At 55.5% G+C, this 27,337-nt stretch overlaps 1 protein-coding gene across 6 annotated transcripts in view; it reads right to left on the bottom strand.

Annotated features, from left to right (window-relative positions):
- Positions 1-13,490: 13,490 nt before the first annotated feature.
- Positions 13,491-27,337, bottom strand: part of LOC309583924 (TBC1 domain family member 17-like) — a 43,879-nt gene continuing 30,032 nt past the window's right edge. For 2 of the 6 annotated variants that reach the window (XM_082299800.1, XM_082299799.1), the window contains 5 exons: positions 24,938-25,037; positions 21,974-22,065; positions 19,190-19,336; positions 16,746-16,829; positions 13,491-14,414 (listed from right to left, as the gene is read on the bottom strand). In XM_082299800.1, coding sequence (XP_082155926.1) covers positions 13,507-14,414; positions 16,746-16,829; positions 19,190-19,336; positions 21,974-22,065; positions 24,938-25,037 — 1,331 coding nt within the window. In that variant the 3' untranslated portion in view covers positions 13,491-13,506. The remainder of the gene's footprint in view (positions 14,415-16,745; positions 16,830-19,189; positions 19,337-21,973; positions 22,066-24,937; positions 25,038-27,337) is intronic. The other 4 variants (XM_082299802.1, XM_082299803.1, XM_082299801.1 and 1 more) reach the window with 3 other exon arrangements.

The raw sequence follows: 27,337 nt of genomic DNA, 5'->3' as shown, positions 1-27,337 counted from the left end.
GCGCCGCCGCGCCGGGCCGCCAGGGGGCGCTGCCGCACGCCGCCCTCCCCTCACAGCGCGACCCCCAAACTTCACCCCCCGAGACCCCCCCGGGACCCCCCCGGGACCCCCCAAAACAGCCCCGAGACACCGCCAGGACCCTCCTTGGAACTCAGGTGCGGCACCCCCAAATCTCCTTCCCGGGACCCCCCCTGGGGACCCCGCTGGGGATCCCCCAAAACCCCCTCCCGAGACCCCCACGGAACCCTCAGGAAAGACCCCCAAAACACCCCCCGGGACCCCCCCAAATTCCCCCCAAAACACCCCCCGGGACCCCCCAAATTTTCCCCAAGACCCCCCTGGGACCCTCATTGGGAACCCCATTGGGACCCCCACCCCAAAAACCCCCTTGAGACCCCAAATTCCCCCCAAGACCCCCCTGGGACCCTCATTGGGAACCCCATTGGGACCCCCACCCCAAAAACCCCCTTGAGACCCCAAATTCCCCCCAAGACCCCCCGGGGACCCCCACCCCAAACCCTCCTTGGGACCCCCCAAAACCCCCCCAAGACCCCCCGGGACCCCCAAATTCGCCCCAAGACCCCCAAATCTCCCCCCAAGACCCCCCTGGGAGCCCCAAATCCCCCCCAAGACCACTTGGGACCCCAAAACCCACCCTGGGACCCCCAAATTCCCCCCAAAACCCCCCCTGGGACCCCCCAAATCCTCCCCAAGACCCCCCCGGGACACCCCAAATACCCCCCAAACCCCCCTGGGACCCCAAAACACCCCCCGGGACACCCCAAATTCCCCCCAAGACCCCCCTGAGACCCCCATTGGGACCCCCCCAAGACCCCTCTGGGACCCCCACCCCAAACCCTCCTTGGGACCCTCCAAATTCCCCCCAAAACCCCCCTGGGACCCCCAAATCTCCCCCAAATCCCCCCCAAGACCCCCCTGGGACCCCCCAAATCCTCCCCAAGACCCACCTGGGACCCCCCAAATCCTCCCCAAAACCCCCTGGGACCCCCCAAATTCCCCCCAAACCCCCCCTGGGACCCCCCAAATCCCCCCCAAACCCCCCCTGGGACCCCCAAATCCCCCCCAAGACCCCCCTGGGACCCCCCAAATTCCCCCCAAACCCCCCCTGGGACCCCCCAAATCCCCCCCAAAACCCCCCTTGAGACCCCCAAATCCTCCCCAAGACCCCCCTGGGACCCCCAAATTCCCCCCAAAACCCCCTGAGACCCCCCAAATCCCCCCAAACCCCCCTGGGACCCCCCAAATTCCCCCCAAACCCCCCTGGGACCCCCCAAATTCCCCCCAAAACCCCCCTGGGACCCCCAAATCTCCCCCAAATCCCCCCCAAGACCCCCCTGGGACCCCCAAATTCCCTCCAAGACCCCCCTGGGACCCCCAAATTCCCTCCAAGACCCCCCTGGGACCCCCAAATCCCCCCCAAACCCCCCTGGGACCCCCCAAATTTCCCCCAAAACCCCCCTGGGACCCCCAAATCCCCCCCAAGACCCCCCTGGGACCCCCCAAATTCCCCCCAAATCCCCCCTTGGGATCCCCAAATTCCTGGAGGGGGCCCCACTGAGCTCTTCGGAGCATTATTAATTAATTAATTACAATTAATTGCCGTTAATAATTAATTTAATTGGGTCACGGGCAGGTGACCTTTGACCCAGCCAGAGATGAAAAAAACCACCGAGGCCGCTCCTTTTTTTAGGAAAACTGTCCCCAAAATACATTCAAACGAAGCGCGATCAATCCCCAATTAATTTCGTGTCATTAATTAACTCAATGGACAGGCGCTAATTAATTAATTGACAGATGTGCAAACGTGCAAGGCACCCACACGAGGGTGAGGAGATGGATTCTATCTTAAAGGATTTGGGGGAAAAGGAAAGGAAATATCATTTATTAATAGAAATGGCGATTAATTAATAGGAATATATTTATAGATTTATATTAATTTGGTGGGTATTAATTTATATTATTTATGACGCAGGAAATGCCAATTTTTATGTGCAGAAACCACAGATTGAGAGGAATCCGTTCATGTCGATGGTTAATAAGTGGATAAAATATATTAACAGCCCGCTAATTAATAAATATTTCCTTATAAAAACCCTAATTCGATAAAATTTAATTCGATAAAATTTAATCCCCTAAAATTTAATTCCCTAAAACCGAATTCTACAAAATGCGTTTTATTTGCTGTTCCTTACGCTGTGAGACGTAACGCATGCACTACACTATTAATTTATTAATTAACAACGTTAATTACATCTCTGTCTCTCTGTCCACTTGTCCAGGTGTCCATCCATTTGGCCACGTGTCCATCCCTGGGCCCACGACCTTCCTCCCGGATCCGGTTCCCAGACCTCCCCCCTCATCGTGTCACATTTCGGTTAATTAGTTAATTAATGAATGAATTAATTAACGCCATCGCGCTGACATTACGGTAATTCGCGGCCCCGCTATACCGGGTATTACGGTATTGGCAATCGGGAGTGCGCCGATACCGCGGTTAATACGGTAACGGCACTACCGTAATTACGGGTGTAAAGCGACCCCCTCCCAGTGCTCCCAGTAAACCCCTCCCAGTGCTCCCAGTAAACCCTTCCCAGTGCTCCCAGTAAGCCCCTCCCAGTAAACCCCTCCCAGTGCTCCCAGTAAGCCCCTCCCAGTGCTCCCAGTAAACCCCTCCCAGTGCTCCCAGTAAGCCCCTCCCAGTGCTCCCAGTAAACCCCTCCCAGTGCTCCCAGTAAACCCCTCCCAGTGCTCCCAGTAAGGCCCTCCCAGTGCTCCCAGTAAACCCCTCCCAGTGCTCCCAGTAAACCCCTCCCAGTGCTCCCAGTAAACCCCTCCCAGTGCTCCCAGTAAGCCCCTCCCAGTGCTCCCAGTAAACCCTTCCCAGTGCTCCCAGTAAGGCCCTCCCAGTGCTCCCAGTAAACCCCTCCCAGTGCTCCCAGTAAACCCCTCCCAGTGCTCCCAGTAAGGCCCTCCCAGTGCTCCCAGTAAGCACCAGTGCTCCCAGTAAGGCCCTCCCAGTGCTCCCAGTAAGGCCCTCCCAGTGCTCCCAGTAAGGCCCTCCCAGTGCCCTCCCAGTAAACCCTTCCCAGTGCTCCCAGTAAACCCCTCCCAGTGCTCCCAGTAAGGCCCTCCCAGTGCTCCCAGTAAGGCCCTCCCAGTACTCCCAGTAAACCCCTCCCAGTACTCCCAGTAAACCCTTCCCAGTGCTCCCAGTAAGGCCCTCCCAGTGCTCCCAGTAAGCCCCTCCCAGTGCTCCCAGTAAGCCCCTCCCAGTGCTCCCAGTAAGGCCCTCCCAGTGCTCCCAGTAAGCCCCTCCCAGTGCTCCCAGTAAACCCCTCCCAGTGCTCCCAGTAAACCCCTCCCAGTGCTCCCAGTAAGCCCTTCCCAGTGCTCCCAGTAAACCCCTCCCAGTGCTCCCAGTAAACCCCTCCCAGTGCTCCCAGTAAACCCCTCCCAGTGCTCCCAGTAAACCCCTCCCAGTGCTCCCAGTAAACCCCTCCCAGTGCTCCCAGTAAACCCCTCCCAGTGCTCCCAGTAAACCCCTCCCAGTGCTCCCAGTAAACCCTTCCCAGTGCTCCCAGTAAACCCCTCCCAGTGCTCCCAGTAAACCCCTCCCAGTGCTCCCAGTAAACCCCTCCCAGTGCTCCCAGTAAACCCTTCCCAGTGCTCCCAGTAAACCCTTCCCAGTGCTCCCAGTAAACCCTTCCCAGTGCTCCCAGTAAACCCTTCCCAGTGCTCCCAGTAAGCCCCTCCCAGTGCTCCCAGTAAACCCCTCCCAGTGCTCCCAGTAAGCCCCTCCCAGTGCTCCCAGTAAGCCCCTCCCAGTGCTCCCAGTAAGGCCCTCCCAGTGCTCCCAGTAAACCCCTCCCAGTGCTCCCAGTAAGGCCCTCCCAGTACTCCCAGTAAGCACCAGTGCTCCCAGTAAGGCCCTCCCAGTGCTCCCAGTAAACCCCTCCCAGTGCTCCCAGTAAGGCCCTCCCAGTGCTCCCAGTAAGGCCCTCCCAGTGCTCCCAGTAAACCCCTCCCAGTGCTCCCAGTAAACCCTTCCCAGTGCTCCCAGTAAGCCCCTCCCAGTGCTCCCAGTAAACCCCTCCCAGTGCTCCCAGTAAGGCCCTCCCAGTGCTCCCAGTAAACCCCTCCCAGTGCTCCCAGTAAACCCCTCCCAGTGCTCCCAGTAAACCCTTCCCAGTGCTCCCAGTAAACCCCTCCCAGTGCTCCCAGTAAGCACCAGTGCTCCCAGTAAGCCCCTCCCAGTGCTCCCAGTAAGCCCCTCCCAGTGCTCCCAGTAAGGCCTTCCCAGTGCTCCCAGTAAACCCTTCCCAGTGCTCCCAGTAAGCCCCTCCCAGTGCTCCCAGTAAACCCCTCCCAGTGCTCCCAGTAAGGCCCTCCCAGTGCTCCCAGTAAACCCCTCCCAGTGCTCCCAGTAAACCCTTCCCAGTGCTCCCAGTAAGCCCCTCCCAGTGCTCCCAGTAAACCCCTCCCAGTGCTCCCAGTAAGGCCCTCCCAGTGCTCCCAGTAAACCCCTCCCAGTGCTCCCAGTAAGCCCCTCCCAGTGCTCCCAGTAAACCCCTCCCAGTACTCCCAGTAAGGCCCTCCCAGTGCTCCCAGTAAACCCTTCCCAGTGCTCCCAGTAAACCCTTCCCAGTGCTCCCAGTAAGCCCTTCCCAGTGCTCCCAGTAAGGCCCTCCCAGTGCTCCCAGTAAGCCCCTCCCAGTGCTCCCAGTAAGGCCCTCCCAGTGCTCCCAGTAAACCCCTCCCAGTGCTCCCAGTAAGCACCAGTGCTCCCAGTAAGCCCCTCCCAGTGCTCCCAGTAAGGCCCTCCCAGTGCTCCCAGTAAACCCCTCCCAGTGCTCCCAGTAAACCCCTCCCAGTGCTCCCAGTAAACCCCTCCCAGTGCTCCCAGTAAGGCCCTCCCAGTGCTCCCAGTAAACCCCTCCCAGTGCTCCCAGTAAACCCCTCCCAGTGCTCCCAGTAAGCCCCTCCCAGTGCTCCCAGTAAACCCCTCCCAGTACTCCCAGTAAGCCCCTGCCAGTGCTCCCAGTAAGGCCCTCCCAGTGCTCCCAGTAAACCCTTCCCAGTGCTCCCAGTAAACCCCTCCCAGTGCTCCCAGTAAACCCCTCCCAGTGCTCCCAGTAAGGCCCTCCCAGTGCTCCCAGTAAGCCCCTCCCAGTGCTCCCAGTAAACCCCTCCCAGTACTCCCAGTAAGGCCCTCCCAGTGCTCCCAGTAAGGCCCTCCCAGTGCTCCCAGTAAGCCCCTCCCAGTGCTCCCAGTAAACCCCTCCCAGTGCTCCCAGTAAACCCCTCCCAGTGCTCCCAGTAAACCCTTCCCAGTGCTCCCAGTAAACCCTTCCCAGTGCTCCCAGTAAGGCCCTCCCAGTGCTCCCAGTAAACCCCTCCCAGTGCTCCCAGTAAACCCTTCCCAGTGCTCCCAGTAAGCCCTTCCCAGTGCTCCCAGTAAACCCCTCCCAGTGCTCCCAGTAAACCCCTCCCAGTGCTCCCAGTAAGGCCCTCCCAGTGCTCCCAGTAAGCCCCTCCCAGTGCTCCCAGTAAACCCCTCCCAGTGCTCCCAGTAAGCCCCTCCCAGTGCTCCCAGTAAACCCTTCCCAGTGCTCCCAGTAAGCCCCTCCCAGTGCTCCCAGTAAGGCCCTCCCAGTGCTCCCAGTAAGCACCAGTGCTCCCAGTAAGCCCCTCCCAGTGCTCCCAGTAAGGCCCTCCCAGTGCTCCCAGTAAGCACCAGTGCTCCCAGTAAACCCCTCCCAGTGCTCCCAGTAAGCCCCTCCCAGTGCTCCCAGTAAACCCCTCCCAGTGCTCCCAGTAAACCCTTCCCAGTGCTCCCAGTAAACCCTTCCCAGTGCTCCCAGTAAGCCCCTCCCAGTGCTCCCAGTAAACCCCTCCCAGTGCTCCCAGTAAGGCACTCCCAGTGGTCCCAGTAAACCCTTCCCAGTGCTCCCAGTAAGCCCCTCCCAGTGCTCCCAGTAAGCCCCTCCCAGTGCTCCCAGTAAGGCCCTCCCAGTGCTCCCAGTAAACCCCTCCCAGTGCTCCCAGTAAACCCTTCCCAGTGCTCCCAGTAAGGCCCTCCCAGTGCTCCCAGTAAGCCCCTCCCAGTGCTCCCAGTAAACCCCTCCCAGTGCTCCCAGTAAACCCTTCCCAGTGCTCCCAGTAAGCCCCTCCCAGTGCTCCCAGTAAACCCCTCCCAGTGCTCCCAGTAAGCCCCTCCCAGTGCTCCCAGTAAGCACCAGTGCTCCCAGTAAACCCCTCCCAGTGCTCCCAGTAAACCCCTCCCAGTGCTCCCAGTAAGGCCCTCCCAGTGCTCCCAGTAAGGCCCTCCCAGTGCTCCCAGTAAACCCTTCCCAGTGCTCCCAGTAAGGCCCTCCCAGTGCTCCCAGTAAGCCCTTCCCAGTGCTCCCAGTAAACCCCTCCCAGTGCTCCCAGTAAGGCCCTCCCAGTGCTCCCAGTAAGCCCCTCCCAGTGCTCCCAGTAAGGCCCTCCCAGTGCTCCCAGTAAACCCCTCCCAGTGCTCCCAGTAAACCCCTCCCAGTGCTCCCAGTAAGGCCCTCCCAGTGCTCCCAGTAAACCCTTCCCAGTGCTCCCAGTAAACCCCTCCCAGTGCTCCCAGTAAGCCCCTCCCAGTGCTCCCAGTAAGCACCAGTGCTCCCAGTAAACCCCTCCCAGTGCTCCCAGTAAACCCCTCCCAGTGCTCCCAGTAAGCCCCTCCCAGTGCTCCCAGTAAGGCCCTCCCAGTGCTCCCAGTAAACCCTTCCCAGTGCTCCCAGTAAGGCCCTCCCAGTGCTCCCAGTAAGCCCCTCCCAGTGCTCCCAGTAAGGCCCTCCCAGTGCTCCCAGTAAGGCCCTCCCAGTGGTCCCAGTAAGCACCAGTGCTCCCAGTAAACCCCTCCCAGTGCTCCCAGTAAACCCCTCCCAGTGCTCCCAGTAAGGCCCTCCCAGTGCTCCCAGTAAGCCCCTCCCAGTGCTCCCAGTAAACCCCTCCCAGTGCTCCCAGTAAACCCTTCCCAGTGCTCCCAGTAAGCCCCTCCCAGTGCTCCCAGTAAACCCCTCCCAGTGCTCCCAGTAAGCCCCTCCCAGTGCTCCCAGTAAACCCCTCCCAGTGCTCCCAGTAAGCCCCTCCCAGTACTCCCAGTAAACCCCTCCCAGTGCTCCCAGTAAACCCCTCCCAGTGCTCCCAGTAAACCCCTCCCAGTGCTCCCAGTAAGGCCCTCCCAGTGCTCCCAGTAAGCACCAGTGCTCTCCCAGCACTCCCAGTAACCCTCCAGCTCTCCCAGTGCCCTCCCAGTATCCCCAGTGCCCTCCCAGTATCTCCCAGTGACCGCCCCAGGAACTCACCCAGTACCCGCAAAGTTTGGGGGTGTCCGTACTGGTCTGGGGGTGTCCATACTGGTCTGGGAGTTACCATACTGGTTTGGGGGCTCTATACTGGTTTCAGGGGTTCTCATACTGGTTTAGGGGCGGCCATACTGGTTTGGGGTCTCTGTACTGGTTTAAGGGTTTCTATACTGGTTTAAGGGTCTCTATACTGGTCTGGGGGTGTCCGTACTGGTTTGGGGCCTCTATACTGGTCTGGGGGTGTCCATACTGGTTTGGGTGTTTCTATACTGGTTTGGGTGTTTCTATACTGGTTTGGGTGTTTCCGTACTGGTTTAAGGGTTTCCGTACTGGTTTAAGGGTTTCTGTACTGGTTTGGGGGTGTCCGTACTGGTTTGAGGGCTCTATACTGGTTTGGAGGCTCTCATACTGGTTTGGGGGTTCTCATACTGGTCTGGCTGTGGCTATACTGGTTTGGGGCCTCTATACTGGTTTAGGAGTTTCTATACTGGTTTAAGGGTTTCCATACTGGTTTAAGGGTTTCCATACTGGTTTGAGGGCTCTATACTGGTTTGGGGGCTCTATACTGGTTTAGGGGGGGCCATACTGGTTTGGGACCTCTGTACTGGTGTAGGTGTTTCTATACTGGTTTGGGGTTTCTATACTGGTTTAAGGGTCTCTATACTGGTTTAAGGGTCTCTATACTGGTCTGGGGGTGTCCGTACTGGTTTGGGGTCTCTATACTGGTTTAGGGGGGCCATACTGGTTTGGGTGTTTCTATACTGGTTTAGGTGTTTCTATACTGGTTCGGGTGTTTCTATACTGGTTTGGGTGTTTCTATACTGGTTTAGGGGGGGCCATACTGGTTTGGGTGTTTCTATACTGGTTTGGGTGTTTCTATACTGGTTTGGGTGTTTCTATACTGGTTTAAGGGTTTCCGTACTGGTTTGGGGTCTCTATACTGGTCTGGGGGCTCTCATACTGGTTTGGGGGCTCTCATACTGGTCTGGCTGTGGCTATACTGGTTTGGGGCCTCTATACTGGTTTCAGGGTCTCTATACTGGTTTAGGAGTTTCTATACTGGTTTAAGGGTTTCCATACTGGTTTGGGGTTTCCATACTGGTTTGGGGACTCTATACTGGTTTGGGGGCTCTATACTGGTTTAGGGGGGGCCATACTGGTTTGGGACCTCTGTACTGGTGTAGGTGTTTCTATACTGGTTTGGGGTTTCTATACTGGTTTAAGGGTCTCTATACTGGTTTAAGGGTCTCTATACTGGTCTGGGGGTGTCCGTACTGGTTTGAGGTCTCTATACTGGTTTGGGGGGGGCCATACTGGTTTGGGGCCTCTATACTGGTCTGGGGCCTCCATACTGGTTTAAGGGTCTCTATACTGGTTTGGGGCCTCTGTACTGGTTTAAGGGTTTCTATACTGGTTTAAGGGTTTCTATACTGGTTTGGGGTTTCTATACTGGTTTGGGGTCTCTATACTGGTTTAGGGGGGGCCATACTGGTTTGGGTGTTTCTATACTGGTTTAAGGGTTTCCGTACTGGTTTGGGGTCTCTATACTGGTCTGGGGGTGTCCGTACTGGTTTGAGGGCTCTATACTGGTTTGGGGGCTCTATACTGGTTTGGGGGTTCTCATACTGGTCTGGCTGTGGCTATACTGGTTTGGGGCCTCTATACTGGTTTCAGGGTCTCTGTACTGGTTTAGGAGTTTCTATACTGGTTTAAGGGTTTCCATACTGGTTTGGGGTTTCCATACTGGTTTGGGGGCTCTCATACTGGTCTGGCTGTGGCTATACTGGTTTGGGGGCTCTATACTGGTTTCAGGGTCTCCATACTGGTTTCAGGGTCTCTGTACTGGTTTAGGGGTTTCTATACTGGTTTGGGGGCTCTCATACTGGTTTCAGGGTCTCTGTACTGGTCGGGACTTTCCATACTGGTTTAGGGCTCTCTATACTGGTCTGGGGGTGTCCGTACTGGTTTGGGGGCTCTCATACTGGTTTGGGGGCTCTCATACTGGTTTGGAGGCTCTCATACTGGTCTGGGGCCTCTATACTGGTTTCAGGGTCTCTGTACTGGTTTCAGGGTCTCTGTACTGGTTTCAGGGTTTCCATACTGGTTTGGGGGCTCTCTACTGGTTTAAGGGTCTCTATACTGGTCTGGGGGTGCCCATACTGGTCTGGGGGCACCTGTACTGGTTTGGGGGCTTTTCATACTGGTCTGGGTGTGGCCATACTGGTTTAAGGGTCTCTGTACTGGTCTGGGGATGCCTGTACTGGTTTGGGGTTTCCATACTGGTCTGGGGGTGTCCGTACTGGTTTGGGGGCTCTATACTGGTTTAGGGGGGGGCCATACTGGTTTGGGACCTCTGTACTGGTGTAGGTGTTTCTATACTGGTTTAAGGGTCTCTATACTGGTCTGGGGGTGTCCGTACTGGTTTGGGGTCTCTATACTGGTTTAGGGGGGGCCATACTGGTTTGGGTGTTTCTATACTGGTTTGGGTGTTTCTATACTGGTTTGGGTGTTTCTATACTGGTTTAAGGGTTTCCGTACTGGTTTGGGGTCTCTGTACTGGTCTGGGGGTGTCCGTACTGGTTTGAGGGCTCTATACTGGTTTGGGGGCTCTTATACTGGTTTGGGGGTTCTCATACTGGTCTGGCTGTGGCTATACTGGTTTGGGGCCTCTATACTGGTTTGGGGCCTCTATACTGGTTTCAGGGTCTCTGTACTGGTTTAGGAGTTTCTATACTGGTTTAAGGGTTTCCATACTGGTTTGGGGTTTCCATACTGGTTTGAGGGCTCTATACTGGTTTGGGGGCTCTATACTGGTTTAGGGGGGGCCATACTGGTTTGGGACCTCTGTACTGGTGTAGGTGTTTCTATACTGGTTTGGGGTTTCTATACTGGTTTAAGGGTCTCTATACTGGTCTGGGGGTGTCCGTACTGGTTTGAGGTCTCTATACTGGTTTGGGGGGGGCCATACTGGTTTGGGGCCTCTATACTGGTCTGGGGCCTCCATACTGGTTTAAGGGTCTCTATACTGGTTTGGGGGCTCTCATACTGGTTTCAGGGTCTCTGTACTGGTTTGGGTGTTTCTATACTGGTTTAAGGGTTTCCATACTGGTTTGGGGGCTCTCATACTGGTTTCAGGGTCTCTGTACTGGTCGGGACTTTCCATACTGGTTTAGGGCTCTCTATACTGGTCTGGGGGTGTCCGTACTGGTTTGGGGGCTCTCATACTGGTTTGGGGGCTCTCATACTGGTCTGGGGCCTCTATACTGGTTTCAGGGTCTCTGTACTGGTTTCAGGGTCTCTGTACTGGTTTCAGGGTTTCCATACTGGTTTGGGGGCTCTCATACTGGTCTGGGGCCTCTATACTGGTTTCAGGGTCTCTGTACTGGTTTCAGGGTCTCTGTACTGGTTTCAGGGTTTCCATACTGGTTTGGGGGCTCTCATACTGGTCTGGGGCCTCTATACTGGTTTCAGGGTCTCTGTACTGGTTTCAGGGTCTCTGTACTGGTTTCAGGGTCTCTGTACTGGTTTCAGGGTTTCCATACTGGTTTGGGGGCTCTCTACTGGTTTAAGGGTCTCTATACTGGTCTGGGGGTGCCCATACTGGTCTGGGGGCACCTGTACTGGTTTGGGGGCTTTTCATACTGGTCTGGGTGTGGCCATACTGGTTTAAGGGTCTCTGTACTGGTCTGGGGATGCCTGTACTGGTTTGGGGTTTCCATACTGGTCTGGGGGTGTCCGTACTGGTTTGAGGTCTCTATACTGGTTTAGGGGGCTCTATACTGGTTTAGGGGGGGCCATACTGGTTTGGGACCTCTGTACTGGTGTAGGTGTTTCTATACTGGTTTGGGGGTTCTCATACTGGTTTGGGTGTTTCTATACTGGTTTAAGGGTCTCTATACTGGTTTAAGGGTCTCTATACTGGTCTGGGGGTGTCCGTACTGGTTTGAGGTCTCTATACTGGTTTGGGGGGGGCCATACTGGTTTGGGGCCTCTATACTGGTCTAGGGCCTCCATACTGGTTTAAGGGTCTCTATACTGGTTTGGGGACTCTCATACTGGTCTGGGTGTGACCGTACTGGTTTGGGGTGTCCATACTGGTTTGGCAGTGCCCATACTGGTCTGGGGGCACCTGTACTGGTCTGGGGCCTCCATACTGGTTTGGGTGTTTCTATACTGGTTTAAGTGTTTCTATACTGGTTTGGGTGTTTCTATACTGGTTTAAGTGTTTCTATACTGGTTTGGGTGTTTCTATACTGGTTTAGGTGTTTCTATACTGGTTTGGGTGTTTCTATACTGGTTTGGGTGTTTCTATACTGGTTTAAGGGTTTCCGTACTGGTTTGGGGTCTCTGTACTGGTCTGGGGGTGTCCGTACTGGTTTGAGGGCTCTGTACTGGTTTGGGGGCTCTCATACTGGTTTGGGGGTTCTCATACTGGTCTGGCTGTGGCTATACTGGTTTGGGGCCTCTATACTGGTTTGGGGCCTCTATACTGGTTTCAGGGTCTCTATACTGGTTTCAGGGTCTCCGTACTGGTTTATGGGTTTCTATACTGGTTTAAGGGTTTCCATACTGGTTTGGGGGCTCTCATACTGGTTTCAGGGTCTCTGTACTGGTCGGGACTTTCCATACTGGTTTAGGGCTCTCTATACTGGTCTGGGGGTGTCCGTACTGGTTTGGGGGCTCTCATACTGGTTTGGGGGCTCTCATACTGGTCTGGGGCCTCTATACTGGTTTCAGGGTCTCTGTACTGGTTTCAGGGCTCTGTACTGGTTTGGGGGCTCTCATACTGGTTTGGGGGTTCTCATACTGGTCTGGCTGTGGCTATACTGGTTTGGGGCCTCTATACTGGTTTGGGGCCTCTATACTGGTTTCAGGGTCTCTATACTGGTTTCAGGGTCTCCGTACTGGTTTATGGGTTTCTATACTGGTTTAAGGGTTTCCATACTGGTTTGGGGGCTCTCATACTGGTTTCAGGGTCTCTGTACTGGTCGGGACTTTCCATACTGGTTTAGGGCTCTCTATACTGGTCTGGGGGTGTCCGTACTGGTTTGGGGGCTCTCATACTGGTTTGGGGGCTCTCATACTGGTCTGGGGCCTCTATACTGGTTTCAGGGTCTCTGTACTGGTTTCAGGGTCTCTGTACTGGTTTCAGGGTTTCCATACTGGTTTGGGGGCTCTCTACTGGTTTAAGGGTCTCTATACTGGTCTGGGGGTGCCCATACTGGTCTGGGGGCACCTGTACTGGTTTGGGGGCTTTTCATACTGGTCTGGGTGTGGCCATACTGGTTTAAGGGTCTCTGTACTGGTCTGGGGATGCCTGTACTGGTTTGGGGTTTCCATACTGGTCTGGGGGTGTCCGTACTGGTTTGAGGTCTCTATACTGGTTTAGGGGGGGCCATACTGGTTTGGGACCTCTGTACTGGTGTAGGTGTTTCTATACTGGTTTGGGGGTTCTCATACTGGTTTGGGTGTTTCTATACTGGTTTAAGGGTCTTTATACTGGTCTGGGGGTGTCCGTACTGGTTTGAGGTCTCTATACTGGTTTGGGGGGGGCCATACTGGTTTGGGGCCTCTATACTGGTCTGGGGCCTCCATACTGGTTTAAGGGTTTCTATACTGGTTTGGGGACTCTCATACTGGTTTAGGGGGGGGCCATACTGGTTTGGGGACTCTCATACTGGTCTGGGTGTGACCGTACTGGTTTGGGGTGTCCATACTGGTTTGGCAGTGCCCATACTGGTCTGGGGGCACCTGTACTGGTCTGGGGCCTCCATACTGGTTTAGGTGTTTCTATACTGGTTTAGGTGTTTCTATACTGGTTTGGGTGTTTCTATACTGGTTTAAGGGTTTCCGTACTGGTTTGGGGTCTCTGTACTGGTTTAGGCTGCCCATACTGGTCTGAGAGTTTCCATACTGGTTTATGGGTCTCTGTACTGGTCTGGCTGTGGCCATACTGGTTTGGGGTCTCTGTACTGGTTTGGGGGCTCTCATACTGGTTTCAGGGTCTCTGTACTGGTCGGGACTTTCCATACTGGTCTGGGGGCTCTCATACTGGTCTGGGCATGCCCGTACTGGGGGGGGCACACCCCAAACCCCCCCAAAAACCCCAAAAAACCCCAAAACTCCCCCAGGGCTTCCAAAAACTTTAATCCAGTGGGGGTGGGGGGGGAGGGGCAGTTTGGGCTCCCAGTTTGGGCTCCCAGTTTGGGCTCCCAGTCCCAGTTTGGGCTCCCAGTTTGGGCTCCCAGTTTGGGCTCCCAGTCCCAGTTTGGGCTCCCAGTTTGGGCTCCCAGTTTGGGCTCCCAGTCCCAGTTTGGGCTCCCAGTTTGGGCTCCCAGTCCCAGTTTGGGCTCCCAGTTTGGGCTCCCAGTCCCAGTTTGGGCTCCCAGTTTGGGCTCCCAGTTTGGGCTCCCAGTCCCAGTTTGGGCTCCCAGTTTGGGCTCCCAGGCCCAGTTTGGGCTCCCAGTTTGGGCTCCCAGTTTGGGCTCCCAGTTTGGGCTCCCAGTCCCAGTTTGGGCTCCCAGTCCCAGTTTGGGCTCCCAGTTTGGGCTCCCAGTTTGGGCTCCCAGGCCCAGTTTGGGCTCCCAGTTTGAGCTCCCAGTTTGGGCTCCCAGGCCCAGTTTGGGCTCCCAGTTTGAGCTCCCAGTCCCAGTTTGGGCTCCCAGTTTGGGCTCCCAGTCCCAGTTTGGGCTCCCAGTTTGGGCTCCCAGTTTGGGCTCCCAGGCCCAGTTTGGGCTCCCAGTTTGGGCTCCCAGGCCCAGTTTGGGCTCCCAGTTTGGGCTCCCAGTCCCAGTTTGGGCTCCCAGTTTGAGCTCCCAGTCCCAGTTTGGGCTCCCAGTTTGGGCTCCCAGTCCCAGTTTGGGCTCCCAGTTTGGGCTCCCAGTCCCAGTTTGGGCTCCCAGTTTGGGCTCCCAGTCCCAGTTTGGGCTCCCAGTTTGGGCTCCCAGTCCCAGTTTGGGCTCCCAGTCCGGGGGTCCCTCACGGGGAGGCCTCGGGGGGTCCCGGGGGGGGCCCCCCCAATCCCAGCAGCTCCTGAAGGGCCGGGGGGAGATCCTGGGGGGGAAACGGGCAGGGGTCACTCAGGGGTCACTCGGGGTCACTCGGGGTCACTCTGGGGTCACTCTGGGGTCACTCAGGGGTCACTCGGGGTCACTCGGGGTCACTCAGGGGTCACTCGGGGTCACTCGGGGGTCACTCGGGGTCACTCTGGGGTCACTCGGGGTCACTCTGGGTCACCCTGGGGTCACTCGGGGTCAGTTCGGGGTCACTCAGGGGTCACTCAGGGTCACTCAGGGGTCACTCGGGGTCACTCAGGGGTCACTCGGGGTCAGTTTGGGGTCACTCGGGGTCACTCAGGGGTCACTCAGGGGTCACTCGGGGTCAGTTTGGGTCACTCAGGGTCAGTTTAGGGTCACTCGGGGTCACTGTGGGGTCACTCAGGGTCACTCTGGGGTCAGTTTGGGTCAGTTTGGGTCACTCAGGGTCACTCGGGATCACTCTGGGGTCACTCAGGGTCACTCGGGATCATTCTGGGGTCAGTCGGGGTCACTTGGGGTCACTCAGGGTCACTGTGGGGTCACTCAGGGTCACTTGGGGTCACTCTGGGGTCAGGTGGGGTCAGTTTGGGTCACTTGGGGTCACTTTGGGGTCACTCGGGGTCACTCGGGGTCAGTTTGGGGTCACTCGGGGTCAGTTTGGGTCACTCAGGGGTCACTCAGGGTCACTCAGGGGTCACTCGGGGGTCACTCGGGGTCATTCTGGGGTCACTCAGGGTCACTTGGGGTCACTCGGGGTCACTCTGGGGTCAGTTGGGGTCAGTTTGGGTCACTTGGGGTCAGTTTGGGGTCACGGGGTCACTCTGGGGTCACTCAGGGTTAGTCGGGGTCACTCTGGGGTCACTCGGGGTCACTTGGGGTCACTCCGGGGTCAATCAGGGTCACTCGGGGGTCACTCGGGTCACTCGGGGTCACTCTGGGGTCAGTTTGGGTCACTCAGGGTCAGTTTAGGGTCACTCGGGGTCACTGTGGGGTCACTCGGGGTCACTCTGGGGTCAGTTGGGGTCAGTTTGGGTCAGTTGGGGTCAGTTTGGGGTCACTCAGGGTCACTCGGGATCACTCTGGGGTCACTCAGGGTCACTCGGGATCATTCTGGGGTCAGTCGGGGTCACTTGGGGTCACTCAGGGTCACTGTGGGGTCACTCAGGGTCACTTGGGGTCACTTGGGGTCACTCTGGGGTCAGGTGGGGTCAGTTTGGGTCACTTGGGGTCACTTTGGGGTCACTCGGGGTCACTCGGGGTCAGTTTGGGGTCACTGAGTGTCACTCAGGAGTCACTCTGGGGTCACTCGGGGTCACTTGGGGTCACTCGGGGTCAGTTTGGGTCACTCAGGGGTCACTCAGGGGTCACTCGGGGTCACTCCGGGGTCACTCGGGGTCACTCAGGGTCACTCAGGGGTCACTCGGGGTCACTTTGGGGTCACTCGGGGTCACTCAGGGTCACTCTGGGGTCACTTGGGGTCACTCGGGGTCAGTTTGGGGTCACTCAGGGGTCACTCGGGGTCACTCAGGGTCAGTTTGGGTCACTCAGGGGTCACTCTGGGGTCACTTGGGGTCACTCCGGGGTCAATCAGGGTCACTCGGGGGTCACTCGGGTCACTCGGGGTCACTCTGGGGTCAGTTTAGGGTCACTCGGGGTCACTGTGGGGTCACTCAGGGTCACTCGGGGTCAGTTTGGGGTCACTGAGTGTCACTCAGGGGTCACTCCGGGGTCACTTGGGGTCACTCAGGGTCAGTTTGGGTCACTCAGGGGTCACTCAGGGGTCACTCGGGGTCAGTTCGGAGTCACTCTGGGGTCACTCGGGGTCACTTGGGGTCACTCCGGGGTCAATCAGGGTCACTCGGGGGTCACTCGGGGTCACTCTGGGGTCAGTTTGGGTCACTCAGGGTCAGTTTAGGGTCACTCGGGGTCACTGTGGGGTCACTCGGGGTCACTCGGGTCAGTTGGGGTCAGTTTGGGTCAGTTGGGGTCAGTTTGGGGTCACTCAGGGTCACTGTGGAGTCACTCGGGGGTCACTGTGGGGTCACTCAGGGTCACTCGGGGTCATTCTGGGGTCAGTTGGGGTCAGTTTGGGTCCCTTGGGGTCAGTTTGGGGTCACGGGGTGACTCTGGGGTCAGTCTGGGGTCACTCAGGGTTAGTCGGGGTCAGTCTGGGTCACTCGCGGTCACTCAGGGTCACTCAGGGGTCACTCGGGGTCACTCCGGGGTCACTCGGGGTCACTCAGGGTCACTCAGGGGTCACTCGGGGTCACTTTGGGGTCACTCGGGGGTCACTCAGGGGTCACTCAGGGTCACTCAGGGTCACTCCGGGGTCACTCGGGGCTCGGACCGTGCTGGCCGCCAGCTGCAGGAAGAGGCCCTCGGCCCTGCTCAGCACCTCCCCCACGTCCAGCGCCGGCCCCGCAGCGAAAATCTGGGGATGGGGCACCCCAAATCCAGCCCAATTCACCCCAAATCCATCCCAGCACCCCAAATCCAGCCCAATTCACCCCAAACCCAGCCCAATTCACCCCAAATCCAGCCCAATTCACCCCAAACCCAGCCCAATTCACCCCAAATCCAGCCCAATTCACCCCAAATCCATCCCAGCACCCCAAATCCAGCCCAATTCACCCCAAATCCAGCCCAATTCACCCCAAACCCAGCCCAATTCACCCCAAACCCAGCCCAATTCACCCCAAATCCAGCCCAATTCACCCCAAATCCAGCCCAATTCACCCCAAACCCAGCCCAGCACCCCAAACCCAGCCCAATTCACCCCAAATCCAGCCCAGCACCCCAAATCCAGCCCAATTCACCCCAAATCCAGCCCAGCACCCCAAACCCAGCCCAATTCACCCCAAACCCAGCCCAATTCACCCCAAATCCAGCCCAATTCACCCCAAATCCAGCCCAGCACCCCAAATCCAGCCCAATTCACCCCAAACCCAGCCCAATTCACCCCAAACCCAGCCCAATTCACCCCAAACCCAGCCCAATTCACCCCAAATCCAGCCCAGCACCCCAAACCCAGCCCAGCACCCCAAATCCAGCCCAATTCACCCCAAATCCAGCCCAGCACCCCAAACCCAGCCCAATTCACCCCAAATCCAGCCCAATTCACCCCAAACCCAGCCCAGCACCCCAAACCCAGCCCAATTCACCCCAAACCCAGCCCAATTCACCCCAAACCCAGCCCAATTCACCCCAAACCCAGCCCAGCACCCCAAATCCAGCCCAATTCACCCCTAATCCAACCCAATTCACCCCAAACCCAGCCCAATTCACCCCAAACCCAGCCCAGCACCCCAAACCCAGCCCAATTCACCCCAAATCCAGCCCAATTCACCCCAAACCCAGCCCAATTCACCCCAAATCCAGCCCAATTCACCCCAAACCCAGCCCAATTCACCCCAAATCCAGCCCAATTCACCCCAAATCCAGCCCAATTCACCCCAAATCCAGCCCAGCACCCCAAATCCAGCCCAATTCACCCCAAATCCAGCCCAATTCACCCCAAACCCAGCCCAGCACCCCAAACCCAGCCCAATTCACCCCAAATCCAGCCCAATTCACCCCAAATCCAGCCCAATTCTCCCCAAACCCAGCCCAATTCTCCCCAAACCCAGCCCAATTCACCCCAAACCCAGCCCAGCACCCCAAACCCAGCCCAATTCACCCCAAATCCAGCCCAATTCACCCCAAACCCAGCCCAGCACCCCAAATCCAGCCCAATTCACCCCAAACCCAGCCCAATTCACCCCAAACCCAGCCCAATTCACCCCAAACCCAGCCCAATTCACCCCAAATCCAGCCCAGCACCCCAAACCCAGCCCAATTCACCCCAAATCCAGCCCAATTCACCCCAAACCCAGCCCAATTCACCCCAAATCCAGCCCAGCACCCCAAACCCAGCCCAGCACCCCAAATCCAGCCCAATTCACCCCAAATCCAGCCCAGCACCCCAAACCCAGCCCAATTCACCCCAAATCCAGCCCAATTCACCCCAAATCCATCCCAATTCACCCCAAACCCAGCCCAATTCACCCCAAATCCAGCCCAATTCACCCCAAACCCAGCCCAGCACCCCAAATCCAGCCCAATTCTCCCCAAACCCAGCCCAATTCACCCCAAACCCAGCCCAACTCACCCCAAACCCAGCCCAATTCACCCCAAACCCAGCCCAATTCACCCCAAACCCAGCCCAGCACCCCAAACCCAGCCCAATTCACCCCAAACCCAGCCCAATTCACCCCAAACCCAGCCCAACTCACCCCAAACCCAGCCCAATTCACCCCAAACCCAGCCCAATTCACCCCAAATCCAGCCCAATTCACCCCAAACCCAGCCCAATTCACCCCAAACCCAGCCCAATTCACCCCAAATCCAGCCCAATTCACCCCAAACCCAGCCCAGCACCCCAAATCCAGCCCAATTCACCCCAAACCCACCCCAGGGTGTCCCCAGTGTCCCCAACCCCACCCCAGTGTCCCCCTCCCGGTGTCCCCAGACTGTCCCCACCCCATTCCAGTGTCCCCACCTTGTCCCCGGTGTCCCCAGCCCTGTCCCCACCCCCTTCCCGGTGTCCCCACCCCAATCCCGGTGTCCCCATCCCGGTGTCCCCATCCCGGTGTCCCCACCCCAATCCCGGTGTCCCCACCCCAATCCCGCTGTCCCCAGCCCTGTCCCCACCCCCATCCCGGTGTCCCCATCCCGGTGTCCCCATCCCGCTGTCCCCATCCCGGTGTCCCCTTCCCGGTGTCCCCCTCCCGCTGTCCCCAGCCCTGTCCCCACCGTGTCCCGCTCGCCCCCGTCGCTGTCCGAGTCGCCCCCGTCGCTGTCGCTGTCGCTGCTGGCCCCGGCGCTGGCCCCGAGCAGCTCCAGGAGGGCGCAGGTGACGAGCAGGAGGAAATTGGGGCACGGCAGCCCCGTCCAGAGCACCTGGGACAGGGGGACACCTTGGGGACACCCTGGGGACACCCTGGGGACACCCTGGGACACCCTGGGGACACCTTGGGACATCCTGGGGACACCCTGGGGACACCCTGGGACACCCTGGGACACCTTGGGGACACCCTGGGGACAGCTTGGGGACACCCTGGGACACCCTGGGACACCCTGGGGACAGCCTGGGGACACCTTGGGACACCCTGGGACACCCTGGGACACCCTGGGGACACCTTGGGACATCCTGGGACACCCTGGGGACACCCTGGGACACCTTGGGGACACCCTGGGGACATCCTGGGGACACCCTGGGGACACCCTGGGACACCTTGGGGACACCCTGGGACACCCTGGGACACCCTGGGGACACCCTGGGGACACCCTGGGACATCCTGGGGACACCCTGGGACACCTTGGGACACCTTGGGGACACCCTGGGACACCCTGGGGACACCCTGGGACACCTTGGGACACCTTGGGGACACCCTGGGGACATCCTGGGACACCCTGGGGACACCCTGGGACACCCTGGGGACACCTTGGGACACCTTGGGGACACCCTGGGGACATCCTGGGGACACCCTGGGGACACCCTGGGACACCCTGGGACATCCTGGGACACCCTGGGACACCCTGGGGACACCTTGGGACACCTTGGGGACACCCTGGGGACATCCTGGGACACCCTGGGGACACCCTGGGGACACCCTGGGACATCCTGGGACACCCTGGGGACACCTTGGGACATCCTGGGACACCCTGGGACACCCTGGGGACACCCTGGGGACATCCTGGGACACCCTGGGGACACCTTGGGACACCCTGGGGACACCCTGGGGACACCCTGGGACATCTTGGGGACACCTTGGGGACACCCTGGGGACACCCTGGGACACCCTGGGGACACCTTGGGGACATCCTGGGACACCCTGGGACACCCTGGGGACACCTTGGGGACACCCTGGGGACACCCTCAGTGGCCCTGCCCATCCCCCACAATGTCCCCCCCCCCCCCATGTCCCCAAAAACCCCCAAAGGTCCCCAAAATGTCCCTAAAATGTCCCCAAAATGTTCCCAAAATGCCCCCAAATGCCCCAAAACCGCCCCAAAATTCCCCAAATCTCCCCCAAAATGCCCCAAAATGTCCCAAATCCCCCCCCAAAATGCCCAAAAAATGCCCCAAAAATGCCCCCCAAATTCCCCAAAATCTCCCCAAAATGCCCCAAAATGTCCCAAATCTCCCCAAAATGTCCCGAAATGTCCCCAAACTGCCCCCAAAATGCCCCAAAACGCCGCAAAAATGCCCCAAAATTCCCCAAATCCCCCCCAAATGCCCCAAGATTGCCCCAAAAACGCCCCAAAAATGCCCCAAAATTCCCCCCAAAATTGCCCCAAAATTCCCCAAATCCCCCCCAAATGCCCCAAAACCGCCCCCAAATTCCCCAAATCTCCCCAAAAATGCCCCAAAAGCGCCCCAAATCCCCGAAAAAAATGCCCCAAAATTCCCCAAAAATGCCCCCAAAATGCCCCCAAAATCGCCCCAAACCTCCCCAAAAATGCCCCAAAAGCGCCCCAAAAATGCCCCAAATCTCCCCAAATCCCCCCCAAATCCCCCAAAAACGCCCCAAAATTCCCCAAAAATACCCCCAAAATGCCCCAAATCTCCCCAAAAATGCCCCAAAATCGCCCCAAAATTCCCCAAATCTCCCCAAAAATGCCCCAAAAACGCCCAAAAAATGCCCCAAAACGCCCAAAAATTCCCCAAACCTCCCCAAAAATGCCCCAAAAGCGCCCCAAAAATGCCCCAAATCTCCCCAAATCCCCCAAAAACGCCCCAAAATTCCCCAAAAATACCCCCAAAATGCCCCAAATCTCCCCAAATCCCCCAAAAAAAGTCCCAAAATTCCCCAAAAATGCCCCCAAAATTCCCCAAATCTCCCCAAAAATGCCCCAAAAACGCCCCAAAAATGTCCCAAATCTCCCCCAAATGCCCCAAAATCGCCCCAAAATTCCCCAAATCCCCCCCAAAAATGCCCCAAAAACGCCCAAAAAATGCCCAAAAATGCCCCAAAAACGCCAAAAAATTCCCCAAACCTCCCCAAAAATGCCCCAAAAGCGCCCCAAAAATGCCCCAAATCTCCCCAAATCCCCCAAAACCGCCCCAAAATTCCCCAAAAATACCCCCAAAATGCCCCAAATCTCCCCAAATCCCCCCAAAAAAGTCCCAAAATTCCCCAAAAATGCCCCCAAAATTCCCAAAATCTCCCCAAAAATGCCCCAAAAACGCCCCAAAAATGTCCCAAATCTCCCCCAAAATCGCCCCAAAATTCCCCAAATCCCCCCCAAAAATGCCCCAAAAATGCCCGAAATTTCCCCAAATCTCCCCCAAAATGCCCCAAAATTCCCCAAATCCCCCCAAAATGCCCTAAAATGCCCAAAAAATGCCCCAGATCTCCCCAAAATCCCCCCAAATGCCCCCAAAAATGCCCCAAAATGCCCCAAAATCTCCCCAAAAATGCCCCAAAATCGCCCCAAATCTCCCTAAATCCCCCCCAAATGCCCCCAAAATGCCCCAAAACGCCCCAAAACGCCCCAAAATGCCCCAAAATCTCCCCAAAACGGCCCCGGTACCTCCCAGAGGCGCCGCGTCCCCTCCATTCCCAGTTGCCGCTGGAAGCGGAACTGGAGCCACTGGGAGCAGCTCCTGCGGGGCCCGCGCAGCTCTGGGGGGCACAGGGGGGGCACTCAGGGGGGCACGGACACCATTTTGGGGGGTTTTCCCCATTTTTGGCCATTTTCCCCTTTTTTGGGGGGATTTTCCCCCATTTTTTGAGGGTTTTCCCCCGATTTTTGGGGTTTTTTTCCCCCCTTTTTTGGGGTTTTTTCCACCATTTTTGGGGTCCCTAAATCCCCTCGGACACGATTTTGGGGTGCCCGACCTCTCCCCGGACACCATTTTGGGGTATTTTACCCATTTTTGACCATTTCCCCCATTTTTTGGGGTTTTTTTTCCTATTTTTGAGGGGACTTTTTTCCCCGTTTTTTGGGGTTTTTTTCCCTTTTTTGGGGCTTTTCTCCCCATTTTTGGGGTCCCTAAATCCGCTCGGACACGATTTTGGGGTGCCCGACCCCCCCCCGGACATGATTTTGGGGCTTTTTCCCCATTTTTGACCATTTTCCCTTTTTTGGGGGATTTTCTCCCCATTTTTTGAGGTTTTTTTCCCCCATTTTTGGTTTGGTTTTTTTTTCCCCCATTTTGGGGTTTTTTCCACCATTTTTGGGGTCCCTAAATCCGCTCGGACACGATTTTGGGGTGCCCGACCTCTCCCCGGACACGATTTTGGGGTATTTTACCCATTTTTGACCATTTCCCCCATTTTTTGGGGGTTTTTTTTCCTATTTTTGAGGGGACTTTTTTCCCCGTTTTTTGTTTTTTTTTTCCTTTTTTGGGGCTTTTCTCCCCATTTTTGGGGTCCCTAAATCCGCTCGGACACGATTTTGGGTTTTTTCCCCCATTTTTGACCATTTCCCCCCCATTTTTTGGGCTTTTTCCCATTTTTGGGGGTTTTCCCCCCCGATTTTTTGGGGATTTTTTTTCCCTATTTTGGGGTTTTCCCCCCCATTTTGGGGTTTTTTCCACCATTTTTGGGGTCCCTAAATCCCCCCGGACACGATTTTGGGGTGCCCGACCTCTCCCCGGACACAATTTTGGGGGTTTTTCCCCATTTTTGACCATTTCCCCCCATTTTTGGGGGATTTGTTTCCTATTTTTGAGGGCATTTCCCCCCCGTTTTTTGGGGTTTTTTCCCTTTTTTGGGGTTTTTCTCCCCAATTTTGAGGTCCCTAAATCCGCCCGGACACGATTTTGGGGTGCCCGACCCCCCCCCGGACACGATTTTGGTTTTTTTCCCCCCATTTTTGACCATTTTCCCCCCATTTTTTTGGCTTTTTTCCATTTTTGGGGTTTTTTTCCCCCATTTTCGAGGGTTTTTTCCCCCCATTTTTGGGGTTTTCCCCCATTTTTGGGGTTTTCCCCCCATTTTTGGGGTCCCCGACCTCCCCAGGACACGATTTTGGGGTTTTTCCCCATTTTTGACGATTTCCCCCCATTTTTTGTGGTTTTTTCCCCTATTTTTGAGGAGATTTTTCCCCCCCATTTTTGGGGTTTTTTTCCTCCATTTTGATTTTTTTCCCCCCCATTTTTTGGGGGTTTTCCCCGTTTTTTGGGGTTTTCCCCATTTTTGAGCATTTCCCCCCATTTTTGGGGTTTTTTTCCCCATTTTTGAGGTTTCCCCCCCCTTTTTGGGGGGGATTTTCCCTTTTTTGGGGGATTTTCCCCTTTTTGGGATTTTCCCTTTTTTGGGGCGATTTTCCCTATTTTTGGACATTTTCCCTTTTTGGGGGGAATTTTCCATCTTTTGGGGGGGGATTTTCCCCCCTTTTTTGGGGATTTTCCCCCTTTTTTGGGATTTTCCCTATTTTTGGACATTTTCCCTTTTGGGGGGGGGGGATTTCCCACCCCTTTTTTCCGGGATTTTCCCCTTTTTTGGGATTTTCCCTATTTTTGGACATTTCCTCCCTTTTTGGGGGGGATTTTCCCTTTTTTTTCGGGGATTTCCCCTCCTTTTTTGGGAGATTCCCCCTTTTTTGGGGGGATTTTCCCTATTTTTGGACATTTCCCCCTTCTTGGGAGGGGGAAATTTTCCACCTTTTTTGGGGGGGATTTTCCCTTTTTTGGGGGGGATTTTCCACCTTTTTGGGGGGGGGATTTTCCCCTTTTTTGGGATTTTCCCTATTTTTGGACATTTTCTCCCCTTTTTGGGGGGGATTTTCCCCTTGTTTTGGGGATTTCCCCCTTTTTTTGGGATTTTCCCTTTTTTTGGACATTTCCTCCCTTTTTTGGGGGGGGATTTTCCCCTTTTTTGGGGGGGGATTTTCCCCTTTTTTGGGATTTTCCCCTTTTTTGGACATTTCCTCCCTTTTTTGGGGGGGGATTTTCCCCTTTTTTGGGGGGGGATTTTCCCCTTTTTTGGGATTTTCCCCTTTTTTGGACATTTCCTCCCTTTTTGGGGGAGATTTTCCCTTTTTTGGGGATTTTCCCCTTTTTTGTGGGGATTTTCCCTTTCTTTGGGATTTTCCCTATTTTTGGACATTTCCTCCCTTTTTTGGGGGGATTTTTCCTTTTTTGGGGGGATTTTCCCCCCTTGTTTTGGGGATTTTCCCCTTTTTTGGGGGGGATTTTCCCTTTTTTGGGATTTTCCCTATTTTTGGACATTTTTCCCTTTTTTGGGGGGATTTTCCCCCCTTGTTTGGGGATTTTCCCCTTTTTGGGGGGGGATTTTCCCCCTTTTTGGGGATTTTCCCTATTTTTGGACATTTCCTCCCTTTTTTGGGGGGGATTTTCCGCCTTTTTTCGGGGATTCCCCCCCCCTTTTTCTGGGGGGGATTTTCCCTTTTTTGGGGGGATTTCCCCTTTTTTTCCAGGATTTCCCCTTTTTTTTCGCCATTTCTCCCCTTTTTTTTCGGGATTTTTCCCTTTTTTTGGGGGGATTTCCCCTTTTTTGGGGGTTCTCGCCCCATTTTTGGGGTACCCACCCAGCAGCTCGCTCACGCTGGGGTTCACCACCCGCACCAGTTGCCCCAGTTGGCCCAGTTGCCTCTTCAGCCCCTCCGGGCCCGGCCCGAAATTCGCTCCCTGCCAGGGGGTGGGGGAGGGGCTACAAAAAAAACTCCCCCAAAAAAACCAAAAATCCCCCCAGAAAATCCTCAAAATCCCCCCCCAAAAAAAAGCAAAATCCCAACCCCCAAAAAACCCAAAATCCCCCCCCCCAAAAAAACCAGAAAAAACCCCAAACTCCCCGCCAAAAAACCCCCAAATCCCCCCAAAAAACCCCAAAAAAACCCCAACCCCACCCCAAAAAAAGCAAAATCCCCAGAAAACCCCAAAATCCGCCCCCAAAAAAATCCCAACCCCCCCCAAAAAAACTCCCAAAAAACCCCAATATCCCCCCAAAAAAACCCAAAATCCCCTCAAAAAAACTCCCAAAAAACCCCAAAATCCCAACCCCCCAAAAACCCAAAATCCCCCCCAAAATACCCAAAAAAACCCCAAACCCCCTCCCAAAAAAAACCCCAAAATCCCCCCAAAAAACCCCAAAAAAACCCCAACCCCACCCCAAAAAAAAGCAAAATCCCCCCCAAAAAACCCCAAAATCCCCCCGCCCAAAAAATCCCAACTCCCCCCAAAAAAACTCCCAAAAAACCCCAAAATCCCCCCAAAAACCCCCAAAAAATCCCAACCCTCCCTCCAAAAAAACCAAAATCCCCCCCAAAAAACCCAAAATCCCCCCAAAAAACCCCAACCCCCCCAAAAAACTCCCAAAAAACCCCAAAATCCCCCCCAAAAAACCAAAAAAAACCAACCCCCCCCAAAAAACACCCAAAATCCCCCCAGAAAAACCCAAAATCCCCTCAAAAAAACTCCCAAAAAACCCCAAAATCCCAACCCCCAAAAAACCCAAAAAAACCCCAACCCCACCCCAAAAAAAGCAAAATCCCCCCAGAAAAACCCAAAATTCGCCCCCAAAAAAATCCCAACCCCCCCCAAAAAAACTCCCAAAAAACCCCAAAATCCCCCCCAAAAACCCCAAAAAAAACCAACCCCCCCCAAAAAAAACACCCAAAATCCCCCCAGAAAAACCCAAAATCCCCTCAAAAAAACTCCCAAAAAACCCAAAATCCCCCCCAAAAAAACGCAAAAAAACCCCAAACCCCCTCCCAAAAAAAACCCCAAAATCCCCCCAAAAAACCCCAAAAAAATTCCAACCCTCCCCCCAAAAAAAACACCCAAAATCCCCCCAGAAAAACCCAAAATCCCCTCAAAAAAACTCCCAAAAAAACCCAAAATCCCCCCCCAAAAAACAAAAAAAACCCCAACCCTCCCCTCCAAAAAACCCAAAATCCCCCCAAAAAACCCAAAATCCCCCAAAAAACTCCCAAAAAACCCCAAAATCCCCCCCAAAAAACCAAAAAAAACCAACCCCCCCCCAAAAACACCCAAAATCCCCCCAGAAAAACCCAAAATCCCCTCAAAAAAACTCCGAAAAAACCCCAAAATCCCAACCCCAAAAAAACCAAAACCCCCCCAGAAAGCCCCCAACCCCCCCAAAAACCCTAAACCCCCCCAAAAAGAACCCCAAAAAAACCCCAACTCCCAAAACCCCAAAAAACCCCAAAATCCCCCCCAAAAAACCCCAACCCCTCCCAAAATCCCCCCCAAAAACCTCCCAGAAAACCGCAACCCCCCCCAAAAAAAACCAAAAAAAACCCCAAAATCCCCCCCCAAAAAACCCAAAATCCCCCCAAAACCCCCAAATCTCCCCAAAAAAAACCTCCCAGAAAACCCCAAAATCCCCCCCAAAAAACAAAAAAAAACCCCAAACCTCCTCCCAAAAAAACCCCCAAAATCCCCCCAAAAAACCCCAAAAAAACCCCAACCCCACCCCAAAAAAAGCAAAATCCCCCCCAAAAAACCCCAAAATCCCCCCCAAAAAAATCCCAACCCCCCCAAAAAAACTCCCAAAAAACCCCAAAATCCCCCCCAAAAAACCAAAAAAAATCCCAACCCTCCCCTCCAAAAAAACCAAAATCCCCCCAGAAAAACCCAAAATCCCCCCAAAAAACCCCAAAATCCCCCCCAAAAAACCAAAAAAAACCAACCCCCCCCAAAAAACACCCAAAATCCCCCCAGAAAAACCCAAAATCCCCTCAAAAAAACTCCCAAAAAACCCCAAAATCCCAACCCCCAAAAAACCCAAAATCCCCCCCAAAAAACCCAAAAAAACCCCAAACCCCCTCCCAAAAAAAACCCCAAAATCCCCCCAAAAAACCCCAAAAAAACCCCAACCCCACCCCAAAAAAAAGCAAAATCCCCCCCAAAAAACCCCAAAATCCCCCCGCCCAAAAAATCCCAACCCCCCCCAAAAAAACTCCCAA

The sequence above is a fragment of the Coloeus monedula genome (assembly GCF_965178545.1).
Source record: "Coloeus monedula genome assembly, chromosome: 34".
Taxonomy (NCBI): domain Eukaryota; kingdom Metazoa; phylum Chordata; class Aves; order Passeriformes; family Corvidae; genus Coloeus; species Coloeus monedula.
The sequence above is the reverse complement of the archived record's forward strand: the minus strand, read 5'-3'. Positions and strand labels throughout refer to the sequence as shown.